The sequence below is a fragment of the Phlebotomus papatasi genome, chromosome 2, assembly GCF_024763615.1.
Source record: "Phlebotomus papatasi isolate M1 chromosome 2, Ppap_2.1, whole genome shotgun sequence".
Lineage (NCBI taxonomy): Eukaryota > Metazoa > Arthropoda > Insecta > Diptera > Psychodidae > Phlebotomus > Phlebotomus papatasi.
In genome coordinates, this window is record NC_077223.1 from 89,236,132 (window position 1) to 89,261,398 (window position 25,267).

General features: G+C 33.8%; 2 protein-coding genes across 2 annotated transcripts in view; both read right to left on the reverse strand.

The window, feature by feature from the left end:
• The window catches only part of LOC129804965 (transient receptor potential cation channel trpm), a 117,903-nt gene extending 99,427 nt beyond the window's left edge, over positions 1-18,476 (reverse strand). Inside the window, exons 1-3 of the mRNA XM_055852755.1 lie at positions 18,166-18,476; positions 12,462-12,937; positions 1,464-1,520 (exon numbers count right to left, since the gene is read on the reverse strand). Of these exons, the coding sequence (XP_055708730.1) occupies positions 1,464-1,520; positions 12,462-12,497 (93 nt within the window). The 5' untranslated portion in view covers positions 12,498-12,937; positions 18,166-18,476. The remainder of the gene's footprint in view (positions 1-1,463; positions 1,521-12,461; positions 12,938-18,165) is intronic.
• Positions 1-25,267, reverse strand: part of LOC129804969 (translin) — a 239,470-nt gene that overhangs the window by 110,507 nt on the left and 103,696 nt on the right. The window lies entirely within an intron of this gene.

Sequence of the window (25,267 nt, forward strand, 5' to 3'; positions counted from 1 at the left end):
TAAAAAGAGCTTCAGATTGAAGGTTTAATAACTTCGTTTAACTGACCTAACTGCAGGTCTAGCATAAGAGCAGGATCACATTGACAGTAAAATACTCGCCGTAAACTCACCTTATTTAGTTAATTTACGCATTTTTATTGCAATTCTTACGCAAATTTTCCATCACCGTATTACCTTATCTCATACTCGGTGGCATGAGGTGAAAATAATATAAGAAAATTGAAGAAATAAAACGAGAATTCGATAAACGGCGAGCAAAAAAAACTGTACGAGAAATTAATCGTACAGTTTTTTACTCGCCGTTTATAGCATTTTCGTTTTATTTCTTCAATTTTCTTATATTATTTTCACCTAGTGCCACCGAGTATGAGATAAGGTAATACGGTAATCGAGAATTTTCATAAGAATTGCAATGAAAATGCGTAAATTAACGAAATACGGTGAGCATTTTACTGTCAATATTATTCTACCCTAATCCCCAAATTTCTCAAAATTTTAAATAATAGACCATTTAATTATTTTCTTCAAAATCCAATAGATATTATTTGTCGTAAATATCTAATCTTAAGTGGAAATTTAAGGTCTGAAGACCGTTTTATTCTACTACAGTAAGTTAAAATTACTCTAAGTAAGACCTGTTATGAAATTTTTGAAGTTAAGAAATCAACCTAAATCTGCTAAATCTAAAGTTCGAATAAGCTGCAATAGTCAACTCTTTTACAGTGCAGTAATTTAGCAAAAAAAAAAATGAAAATCTAACCTACTCTGAAGCAGTTCACGTGAAAAAACAAAAAAAAGAAAACACAAAATTTTTACATAAAAACAAACTCTGTGACGAGACCACCCCATAATATAAAATTCTAAACGAAACATCCTGAACAGATCGCATTTTGTGAAAAATTGATATGGAAGCCTTCATGAGAGGACACAGGAAGTTTTTTTTTGTGTGAAAAATGTAACTCTTTTATACAATTTTCAATGAATATAAAATCAAATCATGCTACTGGTTAATTGATATTGAAAATACAGCAAAAAAATCACAACATAAGAGGAAATTGAATGATTATGGGAAATTGCATGACGTGATACATTTTACAGCACACTTTACCTTATTTGCAGAGAATGTGAAATTTATGCATTAATCACTTCAATTTGATTTAATAAAGTAAATAAAATCAGTTTGTATGTGATGACAGGATGAGTATGGAAAGAAGGTTGAGAGAAGAAGAAAAATTAAACATTCACACAAATACAGAACAAACAGAAAAAAAAGGAAGTTCATCGAGTAACTCTTTCGGCAAAAGTTGTCTCACAAAATCAAATATTATGCAAATATGTTACTTCCTTAGAGGGATGAACAAAAAAAAAATTCTTTAAAAACATATATGATAAACATATTTTACAGAAAAGGGAGAAAAAGTAGCAAGATAACCAAAAATCAAATGAACAAATCAAAATCTTACCCGAGGCACGGTTATATTAATAAGTCCCCAACAGATTTTTTTCAGGCCCCATCGAATCTTCCACATTTTAACATTTTTTTTCACATTTTTCACATAGAAAGAAAGAAAGAAGAAATGAAAAGAGAAAACACAATACAAGTAAATGTACATTTTTCCTAATTTTGCGATACACAGTATAAAGACATAGTACAACACATAAGAACAATTAGACATTTATGTAGTAAGGGTATAATTATTATAGTGATAAGTAAAAATATATCTAGGGACTGCTCATTATAAATTTAACAGAGAATTAGAATAATACTCAAGCAATACCGCATACACAGAGAAAAAAAATACCCTAGAATCAATACTTTTTTGGGATACTTTTGGTATTAAAAGGGCTCCAATACCTCGTGGTATTAAATTCTAGGGTATTTTGGGATTAAATTCAAGAAAATCTCTGTCATTGATTTAATACCATAAAATCATTAAATTTCAATCGCAATGAGTATTGATTCTATCCCATTTTGGTATTGATTCTATCCCATTCTGGTATTGATTCTATCCCATTTTGGTATTGATTCTATCCCATTCTGGTATTGATTTTAATCCCATTTTGGGATCGATTCTATCCCACTTTGGGATTGATTCTATCCCACTCTGGGATTGATTCTATCCCATTTTGGGATTGATTCTATCCCATTTTGGGATTGATTCTATCCCATTTTGGGATTGATTCTATCCCACTCTGGGATTGATTCTATCCCACTCTGGGATTGATTCTATCCCATTTTGGGATTGATTCTATCCCATTCTGGGATTGATTTTAGGGTATTTAGGTATTGATTAAAAAAATATTCCTTGGAATCAATACCTCGTTAGTATTGATTTTAGGGTATTGTGGTATTAATTTTATCCCATCTTGGTATTGATTTTAGGGTGTTTTTATCCCATTTTCCGTATTGATTTCAGGATATTTTTATCCCAATTTTCGTATTGATTTTAGGGTATTTTCATCCTATTTTTTGTATTGATTTTCATCCCCATTTGGTATTGATTTTGGAGTACTCCAAGTATTGATTTTTTCATCCCATTTTGGTATTAATTTCATTCCAATGTAGTATTGATTTTCGCAAAGTCCAACCAAGAATCCATTTTTTTGCATCGGCCGAGATTCGATCTCACAACTTTTCAGCAAATCTTCCCTTGAGAGTCGACACCTTAGCCAGTTGCGCCACGGGACTGCTTGAATTTCCTTTATTACAGCACAATGAGTTTCTAATTTCATCCCATTGTGGGATTAATTTCATATAATTTCAGTATTGACTTTAGGGTACTCCAGTATTGATTCTATCCCACTCTGGGAATGATTCTATCCCACTCTGGGATTGATTTTATCCCACTCTGGGATTGATTCTATCCCATTTTGGGATTGATTCTATCCCACTCTGGGATTAATTCTATCCCACTCTGGGATTGATTCTATCCCATTTTGGGATTGATTCTATCCCATTTTGGGATTGATTCTATCCCACTCTGGGATTGATTGATTCTATCCCACTCTGGGATTGATTCTATCCCACTCTGGGATTGATTGATTCTATCCCATTTTGGGATTGATTCTATCCCACTCTGGGATTGATTTTATCCCATTTTGGGATTGATTCTATCCCACTCTGGGATTGATTCTATCCCATTTTGGGATTGATTCTATCCCACTCTGGGATTGATTCTATCCCACTCTGGGATTAATTCTATCCCACTCTGGGATTGATTCTATCCCACTCTGGGATTGATTCTATCCCATTTTGGGATTGATTCTATCCCACTCTGGGATTGATTCTATCCCACTCTGGGATTGATTCTATCCCATTCTGGGATTAATTCTATCCCATTCTGGGATTGATTCTATCCCATTTTGGGATTGATTCTATCCCATTCTGGGATTGATTCTATCCCACTCTGGGATTGATTCTATCCCACTCTGGGATTGATTCTATCCCACTCTGGGATTGATTCTATCCCATTTTGGGATTGATTCTATACCATTTTGGGATTGATTCTATCCCATTTTGGGATTGATTCAATCCCACTCTGGGATTGATTCTATCCCATCGGGAATGAGAATGATACCCTAATAATATAAAACTGATACCATAGTATCGTAGAATATATACCTCAGTGGGATAAAATCCATACCCTATAGTCCTTTTGGAATCGGTTTGGGAAGGAAGATGGTATGGGATAGAATCAATCCCAAAATAGAATCAATCCCAGAGTGGGATAGAATCAATCCCAGAATGTGATAGAATAAATCCCAGAGTGGGATAGAATCAATCCCAAAATGGGATAGAATCAATCCCAGAGTGGGATAGAATCAATCCCAAAATGGGATAGAATCAATCCCAAAATGGGATAGAATGAATGGGATAGAATCAATCCCAGAATGGGATAGGGATAGAATCAATCCCAAATATGGGATAGAATCAATCCCAGAATGGGATAGAATCAATCCCAGGGGATAGAATCAATCCCAAAATGGGATAGAATCAATCTCAATCCCAAAATGGGATAGAATCAATCAGAATGGGATAGAATCAATCCCAGAATGGGATAGAATCGATACCAAAATGGGATAGAATCAATACCAAAATAGGATAGAATCAATACCAGAATGGGATAGAATTAATACTGTTTCCTAATAAATAATGACTTTCAAAAATCAATGCTGCAATGGGATTAAATTAATCCCACGAATTCTAAAATTCAATCTCAAATTGAGATAGAAACAATACAATTTCCTCCTCAAAAAATTAATTTCATAAATTTAATACCAATATGTCCTAAAAGTAATCCCAATATTTCTTAACTTTGTTCTAGAAATTAAAATCAATCCCAATATGCACCTATTTTCAAGAAAATTTGGGATAATTTTGGTATTGAAATGGTGGGATTAAAATCAATACCATGGGTATTGAATCTGGATACTTGAAAAATTTTCTCTGTGTAGATACACGATATTGATTCATAAATACATCTTTTGAACATTGAACGCCAGCAGAATGCCCAAAATTTTACTAATTTGGCGACAAACAAAACTTATGTCGAATTGCTATCGAAATGAGAACGTCATAATAACTAGTAACTTATAAAACGCTGTGCGAAATTATTAAGTTACAAGAGAAGACTTAAAAGAAACATGGATTTTTTAAAGAAAAGTAAGTATGGTGAAACTTCCAGACTTTGCGAAGTGCACGAACTTATTACTTAGACGATATATCCCCAACAGTACTTTTGCATCAATTTCGCTTTACCGGTTCTCAACCGATTTTAACCGATTCAAAAATCACTCAATAGGTTTAACAAAACAGTTTAAAGAGTAATAAAATTGATTTTTTGATAAAAGTTGGTTACCAGTTATGAATCGGTTTATTACCGATTCATAACCGATTGGAATCGATTCATTTTCTTCTGAAATTTCAAGACCTTTCCAACGAGTCTAAGTATGATACAATTCGGCGATAAATACGCTCTTTAGAGCCTTACAAACATTTGACCTTGAAAAACCATTATTAGGAATGATTTAATGGGGTTTTCGTATAAGGACAAAATTTTCGCCTGGATAATCTCTAAAACAAAGACAAAAATGAAAAAAAATCGCACGATATGTTTTCGAACAATCCCAAAACACATGATTTAGTAGGGGAAAGCGAGGAGTGGTGCTAAAATAATGCCCTAGACACACTTACTACTTAAGCCGAGAGACGACTTAGTGGAAAATGATAGAAATGTAGTTTGACCATTCAAATTGTAGTTAGTCAAATTGTAGTTTGACGGAAAGTTAAGGACGTTTTGACCAAAGGACATTGTGCTGTGTTCTCCCACTTCGGCATTAGATATACAGCTGAAGATAACTTTGGGCTACTCCGCTTCTGTCATTAAAACGTCCCAACATGGAGCTTTATTGTCCTTCATTAACGAGATGCCAAATCAGAGCTCTAGGATAGTAAAGAGGTGTCAACCTCGGGGCGAGGGCAGACTTAGGGATAAGGTGGCTTAATCAAATTCAGGATCTTGCCTTGGAACGCCTTGAGATTGGCCGCGAACATCTTCCCAAAGCGGTAGAAGATTGACAGACGTAAGCTGCTAAGCTGGGTATCTTAAGCCGCGACCCTGATAGGGATAAGCGATTGCAAGTGAATAATGGGTAGTCGTGCCATAGACTAACACTACTGGTAAAAATAAAAGGATTAAATTGATCCAAATTTGATCATTTTGCAAAGGATGGATCAAATTTCGAACTATGAATACACATTTTTCATAATAGGACATGTGAATTTGATCCATCTTTTGCAAAAGAATCAATTTGATCCTTTTATTTTTACCAGTGAACAGTTGTGGTACACGGGCCGCTTTTTGGGACCGCCTCAACAAATATAAAGTAAGTTACATTAAGTTTTAAACTCATGTTTATACAATGATATTATACCCGATTTTGAATCCCTAACCATTACGTATTATGTAGTGCTATATATAATATTACCAATATATGTACGAATGAAAACAAATTCTCGTCTCATTTAAATTAATAATATTCCCGCCATGAGGTAAAAGTCAGCGAACTGTTGAACATTCAAAAAATACATTTTCCTCAATAATTCTTCACAAAAAAAAACAACAAAAATAAAAGAAAACAATGAGCAGCCCCTTATTATGTAGAAGAATTTTCATAATTCCACAAACCTACACGTTGCGTGTTTATTTGTCTCTCCTCACAAAAAAAAACATCTATTACCTTCAATTACATAAAAAATATAATATTCTAGTAAAGAACAACAATTCTATAATACTTCCTCAAATTGACAAAAATAAAAAAAAATTCCATCGTAACACACATAGCAGTTAATTCGTTTTAATGTGTAATTTTAAGTTTTCTCTGAATCAATCAATAGAATTTTCAATGAGATTAGTCATTTTCTTCAGGGTTCTTTATCACCATTTTATAAGCATTTTAATATTTTTAACTCACTTCTTTCCATACAATAATAAACTACTTGAGATTCTTGGACTTTTTGTCGGCCAGTCTGTACAGAAAATAGATTGAAATAAAAGATCATTTTGGAAGAAACCACAACACTTTGCAATCCACACACTGTCAGTATTTGGTGAAATTGCCTCCTCGAGGGTAAATGGATTATTATAGGTCATGGTACACCTATTTCACTCTCTATTATGGCCCCATTTGCCATCATTGAGCCTCCCTCTCGCAACAATTTCGCCCACTTCACATTCACTCCTCCACAAAACGTCCCTCAGACACTTGACTTATTTTACGAGTACAATTCTAGGGGATGAAATAGTTTCGTCATTCATTTCCATCTGACGCAAAAAAGATTTCCGCATTCACTCCCCATTGATAAAATAATTTCAAAATATTGGATTTTCTGTTTATTAAGTCATTTTCTCTCCAGGAAAGCCAGAATATGAATTAAAACGCATAAAAAAAACTACAAATGGAATAAAAGAATGAAGAGGAATATTGAATTAAAATTTAAAATCGATCGAGGATAAATTGCTTAATATTAAATGGAACAATGAAAAAGAAAATGAAGAAAAGATCTCCTTTCTTTTCTTCGAAAATAAACTTTTTTAGTTTGCAATAAATTTCCTAGAAAAGGTAAAAAGGAGAAGTTTTTGTGTTCATTTTGCTATCTTATTCATTAGAACGGTTGAAAAATAGAAGCAATATTTTATCGATATTATCTAACATAATCACCTGACATAATCACAATAAATTCTGTTGAACTCGAGAAAAAACTCGAACTCAACTCGGACTCGAACTCAAAAGGAGCAAAATATACATTTATTATGATATGTATCTTCTTATATCTCAATACAAGTTTCGCCATAATTTTTTAAACGCTAAATTTTGAATAAGGATGTGAAAATAAGAGTTTAAAGTATCCCATAACTTGTTTCTAAGATTGCAATATATTGGGCAGTCAAAAAAAAATGTCAAATATTCAATAAAACAAAAATAGTGAAATACAGTCTGATAAGTTAATACCGGTTTTAGGCGTAACCTTAAGCATATGGTTTACCTTTTCTAAATTCTCATTAATCATGATTAAAAAAAATATTAAGGATATTATATTAAAGATAAATGATTTATTATATTAAAAAAAAAAACAATAAAATTTCACAAGGGATGAATAAGTGGTAAAATTCGGCAGATCGACACTACATATTTTGCTAATAAATCGAAAGATCGGCACAGTTTGGCCCGCCCAGGGCGCGAGCCTACAGGGGCGCCGGTTTTCCTATTTTTTTTTAATCAAATGAACTGTCATGAGTTGCCTCATAGCTCACACTGTGACCCTTTATTTTTGACATATTGAACTAAAAATATTGTAGTGAAAGAGACTCACCCAGAGCCAATGGGGTGCCCCTCTGGTTTTCGAAAAACCCCTTTGCCCTTATATTTTTTTCAATATTTCGTGTTGAAATAAAAAGGGATATTTTAAATTCATTCACAGGCTTTCTAGGGGCTTCAAGTTTTTTTGCAGGGCTTTCTTGGCGCCTCTCTGGCTTTTAAAAAGCATTTTGTCCTTATATTCTTTCAATATTTCGAGTTGAAATTAAAAAAAAAACTTTAAAATTTTAAGTCAAGATTGTTATGAAAACACTCGCTCAAGTATAAGACTGTTCAGATTGTGCATAAAACTCGCATTTCTCATATTGCGCATAAAATCTGCACAGCTGAAGCAATAAACGGTTTACATTGTGCCGAAGATACGCACAGTTCAATTGCAAAATGTATAAGTTGTGCTTAAAAATCGGTACAATTAAAGTATTAAATTTGTGCTGACAACACGCACAGACTAAATATAAAACGCTCAAGGTCGTATTGACAATCTGAACAGCTCAAGCATTAAACTGTTAATATTGTTCTGAAAACACGCACATCTGTTAAACATAAAATGGTTTAGATTAAGACACCTGTTAAAAAATTAGATTCAATATTGTTTGAGCTATGCAGGACTTATGCTCAATTTCAACCATTTGACGGTTTTGAGTGCCATCCGTTTTAAGATTTAACCGCGGTGCATGTTTTCATCACATTATTCTTTCATACTTGAGCTGTGAATGTTTTCAGAACAAAATTTACCGTTTTATACTTGTCTTCCAAAGATATATAAGCTTATCAATTTCATTTTTTTTTTAAGAAAGAGCCTGTTTTTTTTTCTTGAAAAAGGTTCGCAAGGTGGTTTTAAACATCTTCCAATGAATACATATTATTCCACAGTAAACTATTCTGTAAAGAACGGAACAAATGATAATCTGAAGGGTCAATATATGAAGAATATTCTACGTTCTGAAGAATTTCCTATAGTAAGTTTTGTAATTTTGGCAGCGTCTGTATTACACGCACGATTTAGTGCTGACATTTCGGAAGATTATGTACTTTATTTTGGGCAAAATTGGACGTTTTTAGTAAGTAATCGCATTGAATCTAATGATTTAGTCCAGAGGGGTGCAAGAGCCGTTGAAAGCAAATACACGTCAATTGAAACATGTACGTCAATGGTCAAAATGCTACGAAAACAAACTTATTTTGACGTTTATTCGGTTTCAACCGTTTCAACGGTTCTTGCACACCTCTGATTTAGTCATTAGATTCATTAAGGGGATCGACAGACGTGGGCTGTTAACCTGTATATATCCTGAATGTAGCGCGCTCCCCCAATACAGATAAGCGGTTGAAAATTATGACGATGTTAATAATATGTTTTACAACTTTTTTGAACAAATATCGCGATAAATTATAAACCCGGTCTGATTGGTCATTAATCGAAATCTTATGATTTCGAGCACTCTGCAAATTCTCCTTCCTCATTGTTTTCATTCCAATATCTCTAATCTTATTCACTGTATACATTACACTTTACTCTCGGCCATTTAGCAGGCAATACTGCCTCCGGAGTGTGCTTGCTTTTGTTCATTGATTAATTATGAAGACTCCATCGGACTAGTACAGAGTAGGAAGAGAAAAACGGACTGTGAAAATTGGAAAATTCAAACATTTCCAGTACAAACGCTACGTTTTTTTTTTGCCTCTGTATGTGAATGAAGGATATTGAGAAGTAAAATGAACGATAAAAAAAGGATCCCTGGCTCTAATGAGATTCTTCTGGATTAAATAAATTACCGTCGATTATATCCTGTGATTTTTTTTATCAAAATCATCAGATAGAAGAGTATCGCATCATTTTCTAGTTAATTGATACTGCGTTTGTAAATAGAATCATCTGCACAAAATGTCTCAATCAAAAACATATGCAGAATTCAAAAACTGCAAACGCAAGAAGTTTCGTACGGTGAGTGATACGTGTAATTGTAAGTGCTTTCCAGGTTGTAACATGTTAATTGGTTTCTCTGAAAATTTCCAGGAATATCAGGGAGAAGAGTCCTTTGAAAGATAAAACTAGGTTAAAACTATATTCATTTCTAAAATTCAATTTGTTGCAAGAAAAACAGTCAGAGTGATATCATATTAAATTAATGCCTCCAGAATTAAAAATTTTATGCAATATCAACTTTTGAGTTAGTAACAGAATTTCCAACACAATTTGATTACGTGTGGAACGATATTAGTTAGTTCTAGTTATATAATCAACAATATACTCAAATCCCGATTAAAGCCGGAGAACCATGTAACAACTACCAGTGTAAGTTACATTCGCAATCATATTGTACAAAATGAAATGTACGATTCAATTTAAAAATGTTATTTTACACAAAACATGAAGCATGAGAAGTTTGTTTTTGTATTGCATTTGGAATATGATATGGGTTGTTATGTTTTTATCCTTTTTAAATACTTCTGTTACTGAAAGTTAAATTAAACAGGAATGTTATCCCAAAAAAGGAAAATGACTTTCAAATATTTCCAAAATTCATTTGCTCATCAATTTTTCGTATAAATTTTCCAGGAGAACTAACCACCAATTTTTATTTTAAAACGTTGATTCTATTTAACCAACTTTTTGAAGAAAAATATGCAAATACATGAAATATGTTTTCAAACAAATTAGGCAAAATATAATTATTCTTCGCAAACAAATTAAACTGTTTAAATTAAATTATGAATTAACCATAAATGCCAAACTTTGCGCTCAATATTGTTCATTAATTTTAATTAATTCAACGCAGGATCAACTCAGATATGACTTTATTTAGGAAAAATTTGAAATTAATTATCCCCTATAATGTTATTTTGAAGTATATTAATTTTAATACTCAATAGGTATTTTGATTTATTTCAGGAAAAATTGAAAGATTTGGTTCAAACTGGCTCAGAAATATGTAGGAGCCTAAAACCTATTAAAATTATTCAAATTTAGCTCAATCGGATGAAAAATTGGGTCTTAGAAGCTAAATAACACTTGACCTTGACAGATTTTGAAAGAATATTTCAAGGGCATTTTCGTATATGAACTAAATTTTCACCTAAACTGTTTGGGCATCAATTGAACCCACAAGTTACGTAAAATATTTATCTTTATAGAGTTACTCAATTTGAGAGTTGCACTCCCTTTGCAGATAACGCAGTACATTCCTTCGTGAACTTTCAGCTTCCAAAGCTCCGGAGCTGTTGGATTTTTTTGTATTACAAGCGCAATATGCAAGTCATTATCTCCAACACCCCCCTTTCTGTCAAAGGCAGCTCATGTCAATTAACTGATTTTAAAATATGTGATAAAATCTTGTAAATAAAGTTAATGAACGACATGGTCGAGCCTAAACTGGGTGAGAAACAATGCAATTTCAGACCTGGTGGAAGCACCAAAGACCAGCTTTTCAACCTGAAGATGATTGTCGTAAAAGTTTAGGAGTATGCAATTCCACTTTTTACTTATTTTAGACTTGGAAAAGACATTATGACGAATACCGAGAGAACAACTTTGGGATGTACTGCATGAGTACGGACTGGATAGGATAAGGAATTGGTGGAAGCGAACCACTCATTGTACAGAGACTGTAGTAGCTGTGTTCGTGTAAACGGATCCAAGTCGTTAATTAATTAAATGTGTTAATTTTAAACCGGTCAATTTGACTACATCTTGGTAGGTTTAGTGTTAAAGCAGAGGTGATCAAAAACAGTTTGAATTTGAAACTGAACAAACGTCAAATTAAAAGTGTACGTCAATGATTAAAACGCTACCTGGACAAACCTACATTGACGTTTATTCGGTTTCAATCGATTTTGCTCACCTCTGGTTTAAGGTCTGTCTTTGCAAATCACAGAGAAGTAGGGTTTTTTTCAGAGAAGTAGGGCAGAAGAATGAAACTTGTTTGAAGGTTAAGTTAAGTGGGGGTCCCTCGAATATCTCAAATCGTTATCTCTAACCATTTGATCTCTAGGAAATCCATAGGTTTCTGGTAAGTCTCTGAAAATTTGTCATATGTATATGAAAATCGCAACCTTTCCAATATTATAATTTGGTTATAAGAAAGTTTTACTACAATAACTTTCGTTGACCTCAATTACCAATTTTATTAGTGGACTCCAAGGGATAAGAAAACCATCAAGACAGATAAAGAACTATTATTGTTGACAGTTTTGAGCAACAACATTTTCTATATCATTAAAAACTTTTCATTGAAGCATTTTGACAACAACCCAATAACGATCCCAATTTTACAATGCGGAAAATCACCAAAACTGAGCATGTGGTGCAGAAGATGTTGTGGATCTGATGAAAGGAGTGTGTCTGTTGGAAAAACAGGAAAACTTGGCATATGGCCAAAATCGATGCGAATGGACTGGCCGTCAAAATTCACACAGTTTCCCACATCTTCATCCAAAAATGATTAAATACCTACAATAATTTTCCTTTCTTATTAATAGACATTTTCTACCTCAATGTCAAGTTTATAATGCTAATTAATTCAGCAATTAATAAAATGCATTTAAATTATTAGTCTCATGTGAAATAATTAAATTCTTCTTACCGGTTTTGGATTTGGATTACGCTTCTGCTTCAGCATTTTCGTGCTCAACTTTTCCTTCTCTTGTGCTACTTGTGCGTTCGGAAAGATGTTCCAAATATTCTTCAGCACCACAAACTTCGTAGATGGAATACACGGTAAATTGCTGAATTCCACACTAATTGCACACACTTAGCATTTTCAAATGTGATTCATTGAGACACACACATACATAAATTTATCTCAGGATTCTTGCTCCTTTGCTGCCTTTTAACTACGGCAAATGGCAAAATGACGGTATTTTCCGTCCTTATTGGATTTCAATGAAATCAGAAAATTTCTTCTAACTCCCACGCACGCAACATGGCAGTGAGGGCACCCTTTTCTATCAAGGGTCACTCTCTCCCACCTGCCAAAGAGCATGGGTTCATGTGACGAAAAGACACCCTTTTCTCGCGCAATTGGACACAACTCCAACGTCAATCGCGTTGATTTGGAATCTGAAATGATAACGAGGCAATCAAAATCAAATTAAGTTCAATAGGTAAATAGATGACAGTTGGATAGGAGAGAGAAAAAAAGCATAATAGTAAAGTCTATCATTCAAATTCCATTAATAGACGACACATTTCCTATTATTTACTTGTACAGATCTTCAATATGATTTTTCTTCTATTTATAACTCTTTCTTTATTATTAATAATTGTCTACAAATTTTATCTGAATCTTATTTTGAAAGAATAAAGAAATTTCACTCATTTTCTAATATGTCCTCTCCCTTAACAAGGCCAAGGTTACGATTTTACTTCTTTGAAATGAATTACCTATTACATACCTAAAGTCGCGGTTCAATCTGATAAATAATTCAAAGACTGATCAAGGAAAGAAGAACCCCATTCAGTTAAATTGTCTCAACTGTGAATTTCTTTATTTTATTGTGAGGAAACCGAATGCTCTTTTCCACTTAATGTTATTTCAATAATTAGATAAAATGTAATGCATAGGGGAAGGCTTTCGGACTCGCACATACTCTGGTTTCGAACACTTTCATATTTTCTCCATATTCAGATTCAATAAAAAATGAAAAACAAGAAGAAAAAACAATCAAAGAGAAATAAGTTGCTAAACAAGTTCATTCTGAGTGTTGCAAATGTACTCCCGAACTGCAACCGGTGATCTTCGATTATATAGAGTGAGAGGTATATTAGAGCGACGACTTCTTTATATTATCATGTACAGGAGTCGTTGGTTAGACGTTCTCTAATAAATAGTGTGCGTCTGAAGCTCTGAAGCACTCATGGTCATACGGACTTCAGACTAGAGACTAATGACTGATGTCCTGGACACACTTACGACTAAAGTCCAGAGACGACTAAGCTCGTTCATAGCCTAGTAAGTTCCTGACACACTACAAACGAGGCTTAACATTTTTTGGCACTCACAAATCATAACTTTTGTGGGTTTTATGCAGATATTTCTACTGGAATGCACTGGTAATCCTTTGAAAATGAAACTACTTTTAAATTTACTTCACATTTGGGGAGCTCAGAGCAAAAAAACGCTATTTTAATAGGGAAATGCATGCGATTTAGAGTTTTTTTGCTCCGAGCGCCTCAATTCACGAATAACAACAAGAATTATTCACTAGAATCGCCTAAATTGGTTTAAGTCGCGAGTTAGCTGCCACCTCACAAGTAATTGTAATTGACAATAATTATTGCACGTGTACTGAGACATGATATTACAAATAGTTTCATTTTCAGAGGACTATTAGTACATTTTAGTAGAAATATCTGCATAAAAACCCACGAAAGTTATGTTTTGTGGATACCAGTGAATGCTAATCCTTATTTGTAGTGTGTCAGGAACTGACTTGGCTATGAACTAGCTTAGTCGTCTCTGGACTTTAGTCGTAAGTGTGTCTAGGGCATGAGACTTATACGGTGTTCAGACCTAAGGCCCAGCTTTATGGCTTAACTGCTGTAATTTCTCAATACACAATATTTAGAAGAAAATTTTTACTAAATATTGTACGTACATTTATAGCAACTGACTTAATATGAATTGAAAAGTTACTGCAATTGCTAGATGTTTAGTAAATCCGGACCTTCGGGAACTGGGCTAAGCCACTAGTCTCAAGACCGCTTTACCGATTAAGTCATACTCTGAAAAGATCGAGTTGTGACTAAACTCAAAAATTTTTAGACTTAGCTAAGTCCTAGTAGAAATAAATGTTTAGGAGAAACTGCTCTCCCTTCGAACATTCATGCTTTCGAATAATGTGAATTTCTTCTATTTTTTTTAAAGAAATTTACACATGATTATCACATAATTATCAATAATTGATGATAAACTAACCAATATTTAATAATAATGCGTAAATCTCTTAGAAAAACTAAAAGTAAATTCATATTATTCGAAGGCATGAACGTTCGAAGGGAGAGCATTTTCCCCTAGTGCTTTGTTAGTGGCTTATCAATGATGACGCACCCCAGCGATCCCAGTGTGTGATGTTTTGAATGAAAAACTGAGATACCAAAAAAACACAAAATGAAATTTCACTAAAATACTCGAGAGAAAAATATGTTCATAAACGTTTAAAAGCGCACTTTGTTTATCTTTTCGGAAAATTCCATTTGACAAGCCTCCAGATTTCAACGTTGTCAGAATCTAAGCATTAAATCTCAATTTAGGTCTGAAAAAGTTTCTGTCTCATACTCAGTCACTAACAAAGCCATCTTAGCGAGGAACTGACATGAGCCAGGTCTGAAGCCGACCTTACACTTTCGCTAATTAGAGCTACACAGTAAAAAAATAACACTATTATAGTGTGTAATCTTTCACACCACTATTATTGTGTTAAATTTGGAAAAAGTGTTTAATTTAAAATTGTTTAATTTAAAGTTGTTGAATTTAAAATTTGTTGAATTTTTCTGTGTAAACTCAAAAATTGTTGAAGAAGATTTTGATTTTTTTTGCCTTTTTAGACATTTTTAATGTTTTTTCATGTACTCGGTATCCCCCAAATGAGAAATGATTATATCTGATGCTCGAATCTTTACGATATACTTATTATGCATATATATTATATATTTGATGTTCTATATATGACTTTTTCCCAATGAAAAGCATCTCGACTGAAGTATAAGTCTTAAATGGAAATCCAACAATTTTTACACAATTTTTGTTTAAAAATTTAACACACTATAATAGTGTGAAAAAATATGATCAAACTATAATAGTGGTAATTTTTAGAATTTTTCAACAGTTTTAAATCACAAAACCTTGTTGAAAAATTTTGTGCGCATAAAGAAAAAAAAAACTGAAAAGTTAGAGTTTACAGCAAACCGAATCGTGCGGTATTAATTCCGCACTTCCGCATGCAGCGCCCTCAAAAGGTCTACCCTAATACTAGCTACGCAAATATATATCGCCATAGGTCAGATTCATTAAAGGAATATGGGAAAAAATGAAGTGTCCAAAGCTTAAGTGTGTGCGAAGCCTCAAAGCTTTGGCCTACTGATAAATATGATATTTTACTAATAATAGTTTGTTGTTTTCAAATTAGAGGTATTTCAAAAACAGGGTTAAGCCTTTAGTCTAATACGATCTTTAGATTGGAGATTTACCATCGTTGCCGAATGTTTCTAATTTTTAAATAAAAGCAAGATGAGTAATATAATAAAACTCTAAAGAAATAACTGGTCTTACTCTACTGTTTTAGGAAGAAAAAAACTTCTCTATAAAACTCGTATATCGTGAAATGATTAAATTTAAGCAATATAACTAAACTTAAGATCTGAAGCTTGCTTGAAGATTGAGACATCTAGGTCTGGCAGTTACCAGCGGATAATAAAACAAGGCATTCAGGGTTCGCACACACTCTGGCTTCAAACGTTCAAACATCTAACATTTTTCCTATATTTATGACATATTTTAATAGCTGGTTTAAGTCACACATTTCCAGTTAAAATAGGTCAGATTAATTAAACGAAAATGGAAAAAAATATCTATGGCTCAGAATATAAAACGAATAGGTCACGAATGGCCAACTTTACAGGAGAACAATTTCAAGCTGAGATATTACATACTGAGTATAGAATTTTTAAGATTTTAAACCCCTTTAACTTTGGGAATAATTAACTTTCCAGTGTAATATTCTATACGAAATATGATACGATACGAAATGTTCGAAGCCCATAAGCCTTCTTCTACACAAAACATAATTTTCCAAAACCGTAAAATTCCGTAAATAAATAAATAATTGCTCTATTTTTAGCACGTGCAATAGTGCAATATTATACCACTGCAAACAATTTGAGACCAAATTTACCGGAAGAATTTCAAAGTTTGCTCAAATAAGGTTTTACTTGTTCTAAAGTTTGTCTTGTAGTTAGTAAAAGTAATGAAAAGTTGGAGAAACCCCCTAAATCCTTGGAAACATCAGTCTCACTACAAGCGAATCAACCTGTATCGTATAACACTTGGTGATTATGTTTACATAACTTAATAAATTCCTCAAGTCATTGCACTATTTTTGGCATTTACTAAGAGACAATATTCATCACTGCTAAATTCTGTGAAGACATGATAATTCACTTAGATAGTTTGATAATACTATTTGTAAACATAGCGCGTAAATGAGTCATTCAACACTTCCTGCAAAGCTCAATCAAAAATTCCATTTTAGTGTATTTAACTATTGAGAACAATGATTTCTTCACTCTTCTGAAAAATCATTTAAGCGAATACTGTTAGTACTTTCTTGGTACTGCACAAAAGGGTTCTCGTCAGCCCTTCAATCTCGGATGCTCTTGAAAGCATACAAGAGTGATTCACGTGAATAAAGAATAAACTACTATATTGTGAAGCTAAGAGAGTTTGCAAGAAAATTGCAAACATTGGAAATTGTTCGGAAGTCATACATCAATGTTTATTTACTTGTACTAAATATTCTATTCTCACCATCTGGCATACACCCTAATAACTTCTTTATCAGAATTTTGTGCCATACATGATAAGATATAGCATTTGGAATATGTTATCGCAAATTGCCACATTAATTGCGTTGATTTTTTTTTCAAGTGGAAAATAATAACTGAAATCACGGTAAAAAGCTTTTAGTTCAATGGCGCGCGGCAATGGTCATTAATTGGCATCACGAAATGCCCTCGAAAAGGGTCCTCAAAACTACCTGTGTGTACTTTGAAGGTAAATTTGCAAGGATAATGTATACTAACGAGCAAAATCGATAGACATTCTAATTTTCCATGTGAGATCTGTGTTGAACAAAATGCAATGGTTAGACATTTTAAATTTTGTTTGCTATAACGGCCACTATTGAGCCCGATAAAATGTTTCTAACGCCTGATCCGACTGTCAATATGACGCGTGTTTATTTTGGCTTTGCGCAATTCATACTATAATTGGGTTTACGCAGGATTTTTGGGGACAATTTTAGCCACTTTTTGGGCAAGTAATTCCCAGGATAGCATGAAAATTTATATGACACCACGATGAAATCATAAATTTGCACAATGTCACAGAAATTATGCCTCGGTAATGTAGCAGGAATGCTATTGCAGAAAAAAATCACTTTGTATAAATATTCTTTTGAACAATTAGGGCTAAATTGAAAATTTAAACAATAACTCGAGGTAGACTTTTAGTTAGGAGTGTGGAAAAAGGCTCACGACATGTTTATTAAATAAATAAAACAAATTCACACCTCAATATTTTAGTAAAGCCAGACAAAAGTATGAGTTCACTTTTGCGAATGTGGCAGAAAAAAATATATTGATGAGTCTCACGTCGAATTACACATTTTCCACCAGTAATCCACTCATATGTAATCTTAGCACAATCTGCATGAATTTTCACAGAAATTTTCCCCTTCAAAAGGGAAAAGAACTTTTCACCCCGTTCTTTTAGTCACTTGCCAATCCTCAGCATGAGAAACACAGGTTGTGAGGCAAACACAAAGAAACCTTCACACCACGTTGCAATATATGGCACGAAAAGACTAAGATAATAACTAAAAAAAAATAGTATGGGAATTTCCTCAAGACACTACTATACAATCAATATATTGTTTCGTGGCTATTTGCGTAAAAATTAATTAATGAAAATGTTCCCTAACTTAAATTCAATTCGATATGTACAAAAAAGAAATCTCACGCAATTGCTGTGATCACGTCTCACACAATTGAGGGATTGATAGTGACTGACTTGGCTCTGCCGCCGTCACTGAACATCTACTCTGCATCGGCACCGCGAGACCACCTAGAGCCATCTCTCTTTAGCCGCTGTGGTTCACCATGTTGAAACTAGCACATGTGAGTGAGATGCACTGCCCACGTGACAGCAGAAAGCTCATGCGCTATACCTAATGTGCAAAAACCCACCACCAGTGTGCGCACAAGTGCAAAAACTGTGGTGGAGGGCAAGAGCTCCAGAAGATTGCAGGTCAAGTTTAAATAGCGCTCAGTCGGAAAAGTCCTGCCAGACACACTGTTGCGTCCTTCTCCTATAGATTTTCCCAACACGAAATTGGGTCGGTTTCGCACTGTACATGGCACTTTGCTAGCAAATTCTTTGCATGCCCATACTCGCCTAATGAGCTGAACTTTCTTCTCAATGAATCAACCCCCCCAAATCTTCTCAACTTTTCTCCCCGAGAAAATGCTCCAACCATCGTCTGGAAAATTTCCTATACAGCAGATGTCCTAAATTCTGAACTTAAGATTCCCTCGGCAATTCTGTATAAAATTATTTCCTTACGGCGGGCGGCGTTGGCTACTGCCCCTCTAAAAAGTTCAGCCGCCCCGCAAATTCAGTACGCGATGTAAATGTTTCCCAACCCATTTTCCCAAAATATATTATCTCCTACGAAATCGGAGATATTTCCGATTATAAGGATAAGGATAAGGAAACTAACCTATTTACTTGTTTTTATCTTATAATTCAATCCAATCCAGCTAATCAATTTCCCAAATTGATAAATCCTCCGAAAATAAGAAGTCATGTCAGATTCTTTTTTCTGAAATGAAGATTCACTTTTCCACCTCGTAGTTCTCAAATTTGATTTGAGAAATCTTTCGTGTCTAGAGTATTTAACTGTCAATCGATATTTTTGTTTATGTTGTGTGCGGTCTGAATGTCAGAAATTTCAGCATGTTTTTCTTTCAAACTTACATCAAATTAAGGTCATGTGTCATGTCTGAATTCCAGCGAGTGACCCGACCTTGCTTTGGAAACCTCCGTTGCATTCTGAAAGAAAAGAAAAAATATATATAAAAAGAAAGCCCTAAATTCTCAGGCATAAATTTCCCTAGAACCCTCAGATCTTCGAGCATTTAGCCTATAAAATGTGGCAGCAAAGGATTTATGGAACGAACCTGTAATCGATGAACGCGTACTAATTCCTTTAGTGCATGACAATTCGAGATATTAGGGGAAAGTGCCCATGCTTTGTAAGGCACCAAGCTTCATAATGACTAAATTCATTCATTCATTTTCAACCGCTTATCCCTATTGGGGTCGCGGGCCCATGACATCCAAATTAGAAGCCCACGCTTGTCGATCCTCCGCCACTTCAGGAAGATGTTCGGGTTCGATCCCGAGGCGTTCCAAGGCAAGATTCTGAATTTGATTCAGCCACCTTGTCCTAGGTCTGCCTCGAGGCCGAGGTCTCCTCACAATGGCTTGCATAGCTTTTCTGGAGAATCTTTCTTCATTCATGCGTTGAACATGTCCATACCATCGAAGTTGTGATCTCTCAACCCGAAGAAGCAGCTCCTCGACTCTTAGTTCCTCACGAACGGCCACATTCCTCACTCGATCTCTACGAGTGATTCCCTTAACCGCTCGAAGGTACCTCATCTAATGACTAAATTTTTCCTGTGTATTTCAATAAATGGGACTGATAACATCCATATTTTAACAACTAGGACAGAGTGTCATATTTTTAAAATATAAGTATTCCGGAGTCACATTTATTCAAAAACGTAGCAAAAATTTAGTCATTATGAAGCTTGGGACCGTCCAAAACATGGGGACTTTCCTACTGACAAAATTTAGGATCTCAATGGCGCAATATACAAGACCGTTTGTACTTGGACAGACAAATCAATGGGTAGGATTTCTAACTCTGCGAACGCTTCATTAGAGATTGAAAGATTCAGAATCTTTCTTTCACGACTACTAGAAAAGTTATTCCGTAACTTGCGTGAAGCAAGACGGAAAGTGTGTTCAGATTTTAATTAAACTTAAGATTTTCACCAAAATTTTTACTTGGTAACTGTATAAAACACTAGAATTCACTATTAGAAATGATGTAGTGTTTTTTCACAAGATAAATATATGTAGAAAGATCTTTCTCTGGCTTCAGCGAGTGATAATATCGTCTTCCCTGCAAAATTGAAAAGTATGCAACATAACCTCAAAGGGAGCGTTTCGCGTGAAGATATCACAAGTTACAGAATATCTTTCAATATCATCACTTCATCATATTTAGTTCACAGAACTGTGCAAAAAATATTTTCTTTAACACAAAATACAGTGAAATAATGACGTTTCAAAGAAACATTCAGACACACAATCAACCTGAAAACTTTTGGCATTCTAGCAAAAGCTTCTATAATTTCTGTCAGTCACTTTTCACTCACAATCTGAGAATCGCAATTCTAGCAGTTGTGAAAAATCTGAAGTGAGATTTTCATTTTGATTTTTTCACTGGTAAGAACTTTACGAAATTTTAGAATTCTCTCTCTTGGAGTTAAATATTCGGTCGGGAGTTATTGACGTGTTAATAATTCTTCAAAATTGTACAAAGAAGTTACTGTTTTTTTCTTTTTTTTTTGGTCAAAATCACTAAAATTCATTTCGAATTTTCATTTTTTCTCGTTTATTCACGATCCACTAAACAACTGAGGGTCTGTTTTTGTAGGTAAAGTCGTCCGGGAGTTGACAAACTGAAAATTTTTAATGCCTTTTTTATTGCGTTAACACTAAAAAGAAATTTATTTAATTTCCATCAATAAATCACTTAGGGTAAGTGTGCCAAATTCCGGCCAGCTTGCAATTTCGGCCACCTTTTTTGTTCCTCGAATTTCCATGAACGTTTAGATTTTACGTACTCTAGAGATTATACAATGCAAAAGAATAACAAAAAATGTAACTTTGCCAAACGAGATGACGTGAAAAAGACATTGGAAGAATTTCCGAAGGGCAAGGAACTATGAGAATGAAGGTGGCCGAAATAGGGCACCAAAGCTATGTCTATATTTTTATTCATTTTAAAATGTATTAAGAACGATTTTAGAGTAAATAAAGACAGTAAACTCTTTACAAGGTTTCAAGCAACACTCTTTCAGAAGAAAGATTAAAAAAAAATCAATTTGTATTTTAAATATTACATTTCTAACTTGAAACTTTGACGCTTGCATGCAACTATGCCGAAATTTGGCACACTTACCCTATAACTACTTGTATATGAGTCACAATATCGCGATTTACAAATTTTGAAGCCCCATTTACAAACCTAGGACCCCAATCTTATGATAAAATATCGCAATTCATAGTGACGGAATAGTTTTCCATCACTTGCTTGATAGTGAAATTAATCTGAGGTGATTAACTGGATCACAGTATAACAATAGGCGGAGTTAGGGTGAAAGGAACACCTATTGATACTTTAAGAATTTATCATATCATACTTATTGACACTTTTAGTACCGATTTAGGATATGAAATTTGAACATATCTTTTTATAGAAAAAGGTAGATTACAGAAAGAACATCATAGGGGAAAGTACTCTCCCTTCGAACGTTCATGCCTTCGAATAATGTGAATTTTCTTTTAGTTTTCCTAAGAGACTTACACAGTTCTATTAATATTAGTTGGATTATCATCAGTTGTTGATAATTCCGTGATAATTTAATGTAAATCTCTTACAAAAAACAAAAAAAAATCACATTATTCAAAGGCATGAACATTCGAAGGGAGAGCACTTTCCCCTATTACTTGCACTTTACCAGATACATTAAATAAATTTCATCATTTTGACAAAAGTGTCAATAGGGGTTCCTTGTCAAAGAAGCGTTCTTTCAACCCTATAAAATTATTTGATACTGCCAGGCTGAGCAAATAAAATTTGCAATGGGTTACTTATTGCTCATTTCTCCTTTTGCTGACAAGGCTTTCTATAGTTTCTCAATTTCCTCGAAAACTCTCTCAAGCATTTGACAAGAGTTTCTTCATATGAGATACCCCTTGAAATTTTAGAACATTATTAAAGAGTCCTTATCCGTATGAAGAGTACTGAAAAGTGTCGAAAGTTTTCCTGTCTAGTAATTTCCTATCTTTTTTTCCTGATCTGTTACGTATTAAATTCTCTTTTTGGATATTTTAGATTATGAAATAGATGAAGAATTCAATTTACTCTTCACTCCAAATTTTTATTGTAAATGCCCCTTTTTATTGTAGGGTTTATCAATTCTTACCATCGTTACGAAAAGGAGCAATTTGAGAAGGAAAAACTGTCTGAAATGTCCTTTTAAAGTCAAAAGGTCAAAAACTCTGTTGTACTTTAAAATGTGCGTAAAATCAGGAATATTTTACTTTGCTTTATTTACATCCTGATGATTTTTAACAAAATTGCGATACTGTTCGTTTTCCATACTATGCTATTTTGTAAATGAACGAGGGTCAATTTTAGTAATATTTCTTTTATGTTTATCAGCGGTAAACTCTCACCGCGCACCAACACATACTGAAATCATTCATTCTCTTTGTTTAGCATCCACCACAGGAAGTCACCCCGGTGAATTCATTAATGTACCACTTCCATGTTCCAGTTGGTATAGTGGGATAAAATGCTATGTACCAGGGGAAGTAATGTAGGGCACGAAGTTAACCGTAAAATTTCTAATTCTTAACAATTTCTAAACAATTGAGACAAGTGGAAAATGTGAAAACTCAACATTTCAGTAGAGTAAAAGTCATTTTGAATTTTTCATCTCACAGTATATAATTACACCTGAGTGGAGTAATTTCTATGAGAAAATGTTGAAAAGTCTGCAATACTTCTGCACTGTGCCCTCCTACATCGTCATCCTATTCCCTTTAGAATTCATCACAGCAAAATGAATTGTTAAATTGTTAAAAAGCAATAAATGAGGTAGTCTACAACGCATTCATGAAAAAAAAACTAATTTAAACCTGAATGTCCCTCATGAGAGCATTGAATTATACAATACAGAATTATACGACAATATGTATAAAATAGGACATTAAATTAAAAAAGTTAGAATAAAGCGCTAATTTGATGACGAGGATGAAAGAATCCTCGCGATAGTAACTTCGGATATATAAATATTATCATCAATCACTATCTATATCATTAGATAACTCACACACGGAAATGGAAGTAGAAGACAGGAAAGAATGGGCCTGTAAATTCAAGTGGGAGCTATAATTTTCCGTTTTGCGGAAAATTCTACAAATTCCATACTGCACACGAGGCAATTTTTGCTGAAATATTGCAAAATGAGATAGATTGACGATGAAAAAAAACTTTGGAGGAATGGGATATTTACTTGAGGGTAAATTCCTTGGAGAAATTTTCCCTTCCATTGATATCATTTGTCCGCTTTTTGAACTCAACAATTTATTCCCTAAACTTCAATAACTATATAATACGTGTATATATAGATCTGTCGATAGACGATGGAAAAGCTTCCCTAGTGAATAGCTTTACAATCTTATCCAATTCTATGCATAAAAGACTTACAAGAAGATTGAAATTCTTTCCCCGTCAGGCATATTGTCAATTTAAACAAATAAGCCCCAAAGGGATGATCAAATATCCCAAAAAACTATTTGTTTACACTGTGTCACTTTTAGTGTAGATAAAAAAATATTTCATTGTACCACGAAGACAAAAGCGCATCGTCTACCTAAATATATGTAAGAATTAGTGAGAAGTTTTCAGTTAAGGATCTTTACTACAGATTTGAATTAAGTTTTATTTTTTTTTAAGAAAAATGATGCTTGTATTGTATAAAATTACAGGACAGAACCTTTCATAAAAATTGAATAAAGGCTAATGCACTCCACTAAAGAATTTAGATCGTGGCATCAAAGTCAATGCCAATAAATATCGTTTAATTGTATTGGAAAAAGCTTTGCAGCTATACGCAACTCACGCACAAACCTTTCGATGAGAAGGAGTGGACATTCCAACAAAACTTTTAACACCTTCACACAAATCGCACATCAACAAACATTGGCCATACTATAAGCCGAAGTAAGTAGCTTCAAAACTCTTGATTGATTCAACAGATAACTGGTTCAATTCACAGAATGCTTCAATTCTATAGAATTACAGAATCTAATCTATATCTATTCCAGAATTACAGAATGCTTCAATTCTATAACGCAGCCTAGGACGCTCTCAATTGCTCCCAATCCTCTTTCCCCTTAGAATAGCCACCATAACCATTGTTTTCTCTTTTTGTGGAATTTTGTGAGCCACACAAGGCTAAAACGTGTAGGGTAAAGTGTATAATTTGGAATTAGTGTTATAAGTTGGACAATTCGCCGGTACAAGTTGGACATGGTGTTTTTCTTGATAAATACAGTACAAAATTTGTTTTGAAGCACAAGGAACCAAATTATAAAACTAAAGCATTAAAAATATACAAATAAAAATGAAGTACTAAATTTATCAAGACAAAAAGCCCTGTCCAAATTGTACCATTGTCCAACTTGTACCACTGTCCAACTTGTACCACTTTACCCTACCTGTCTCCTTTGTCCTATACTTCGGA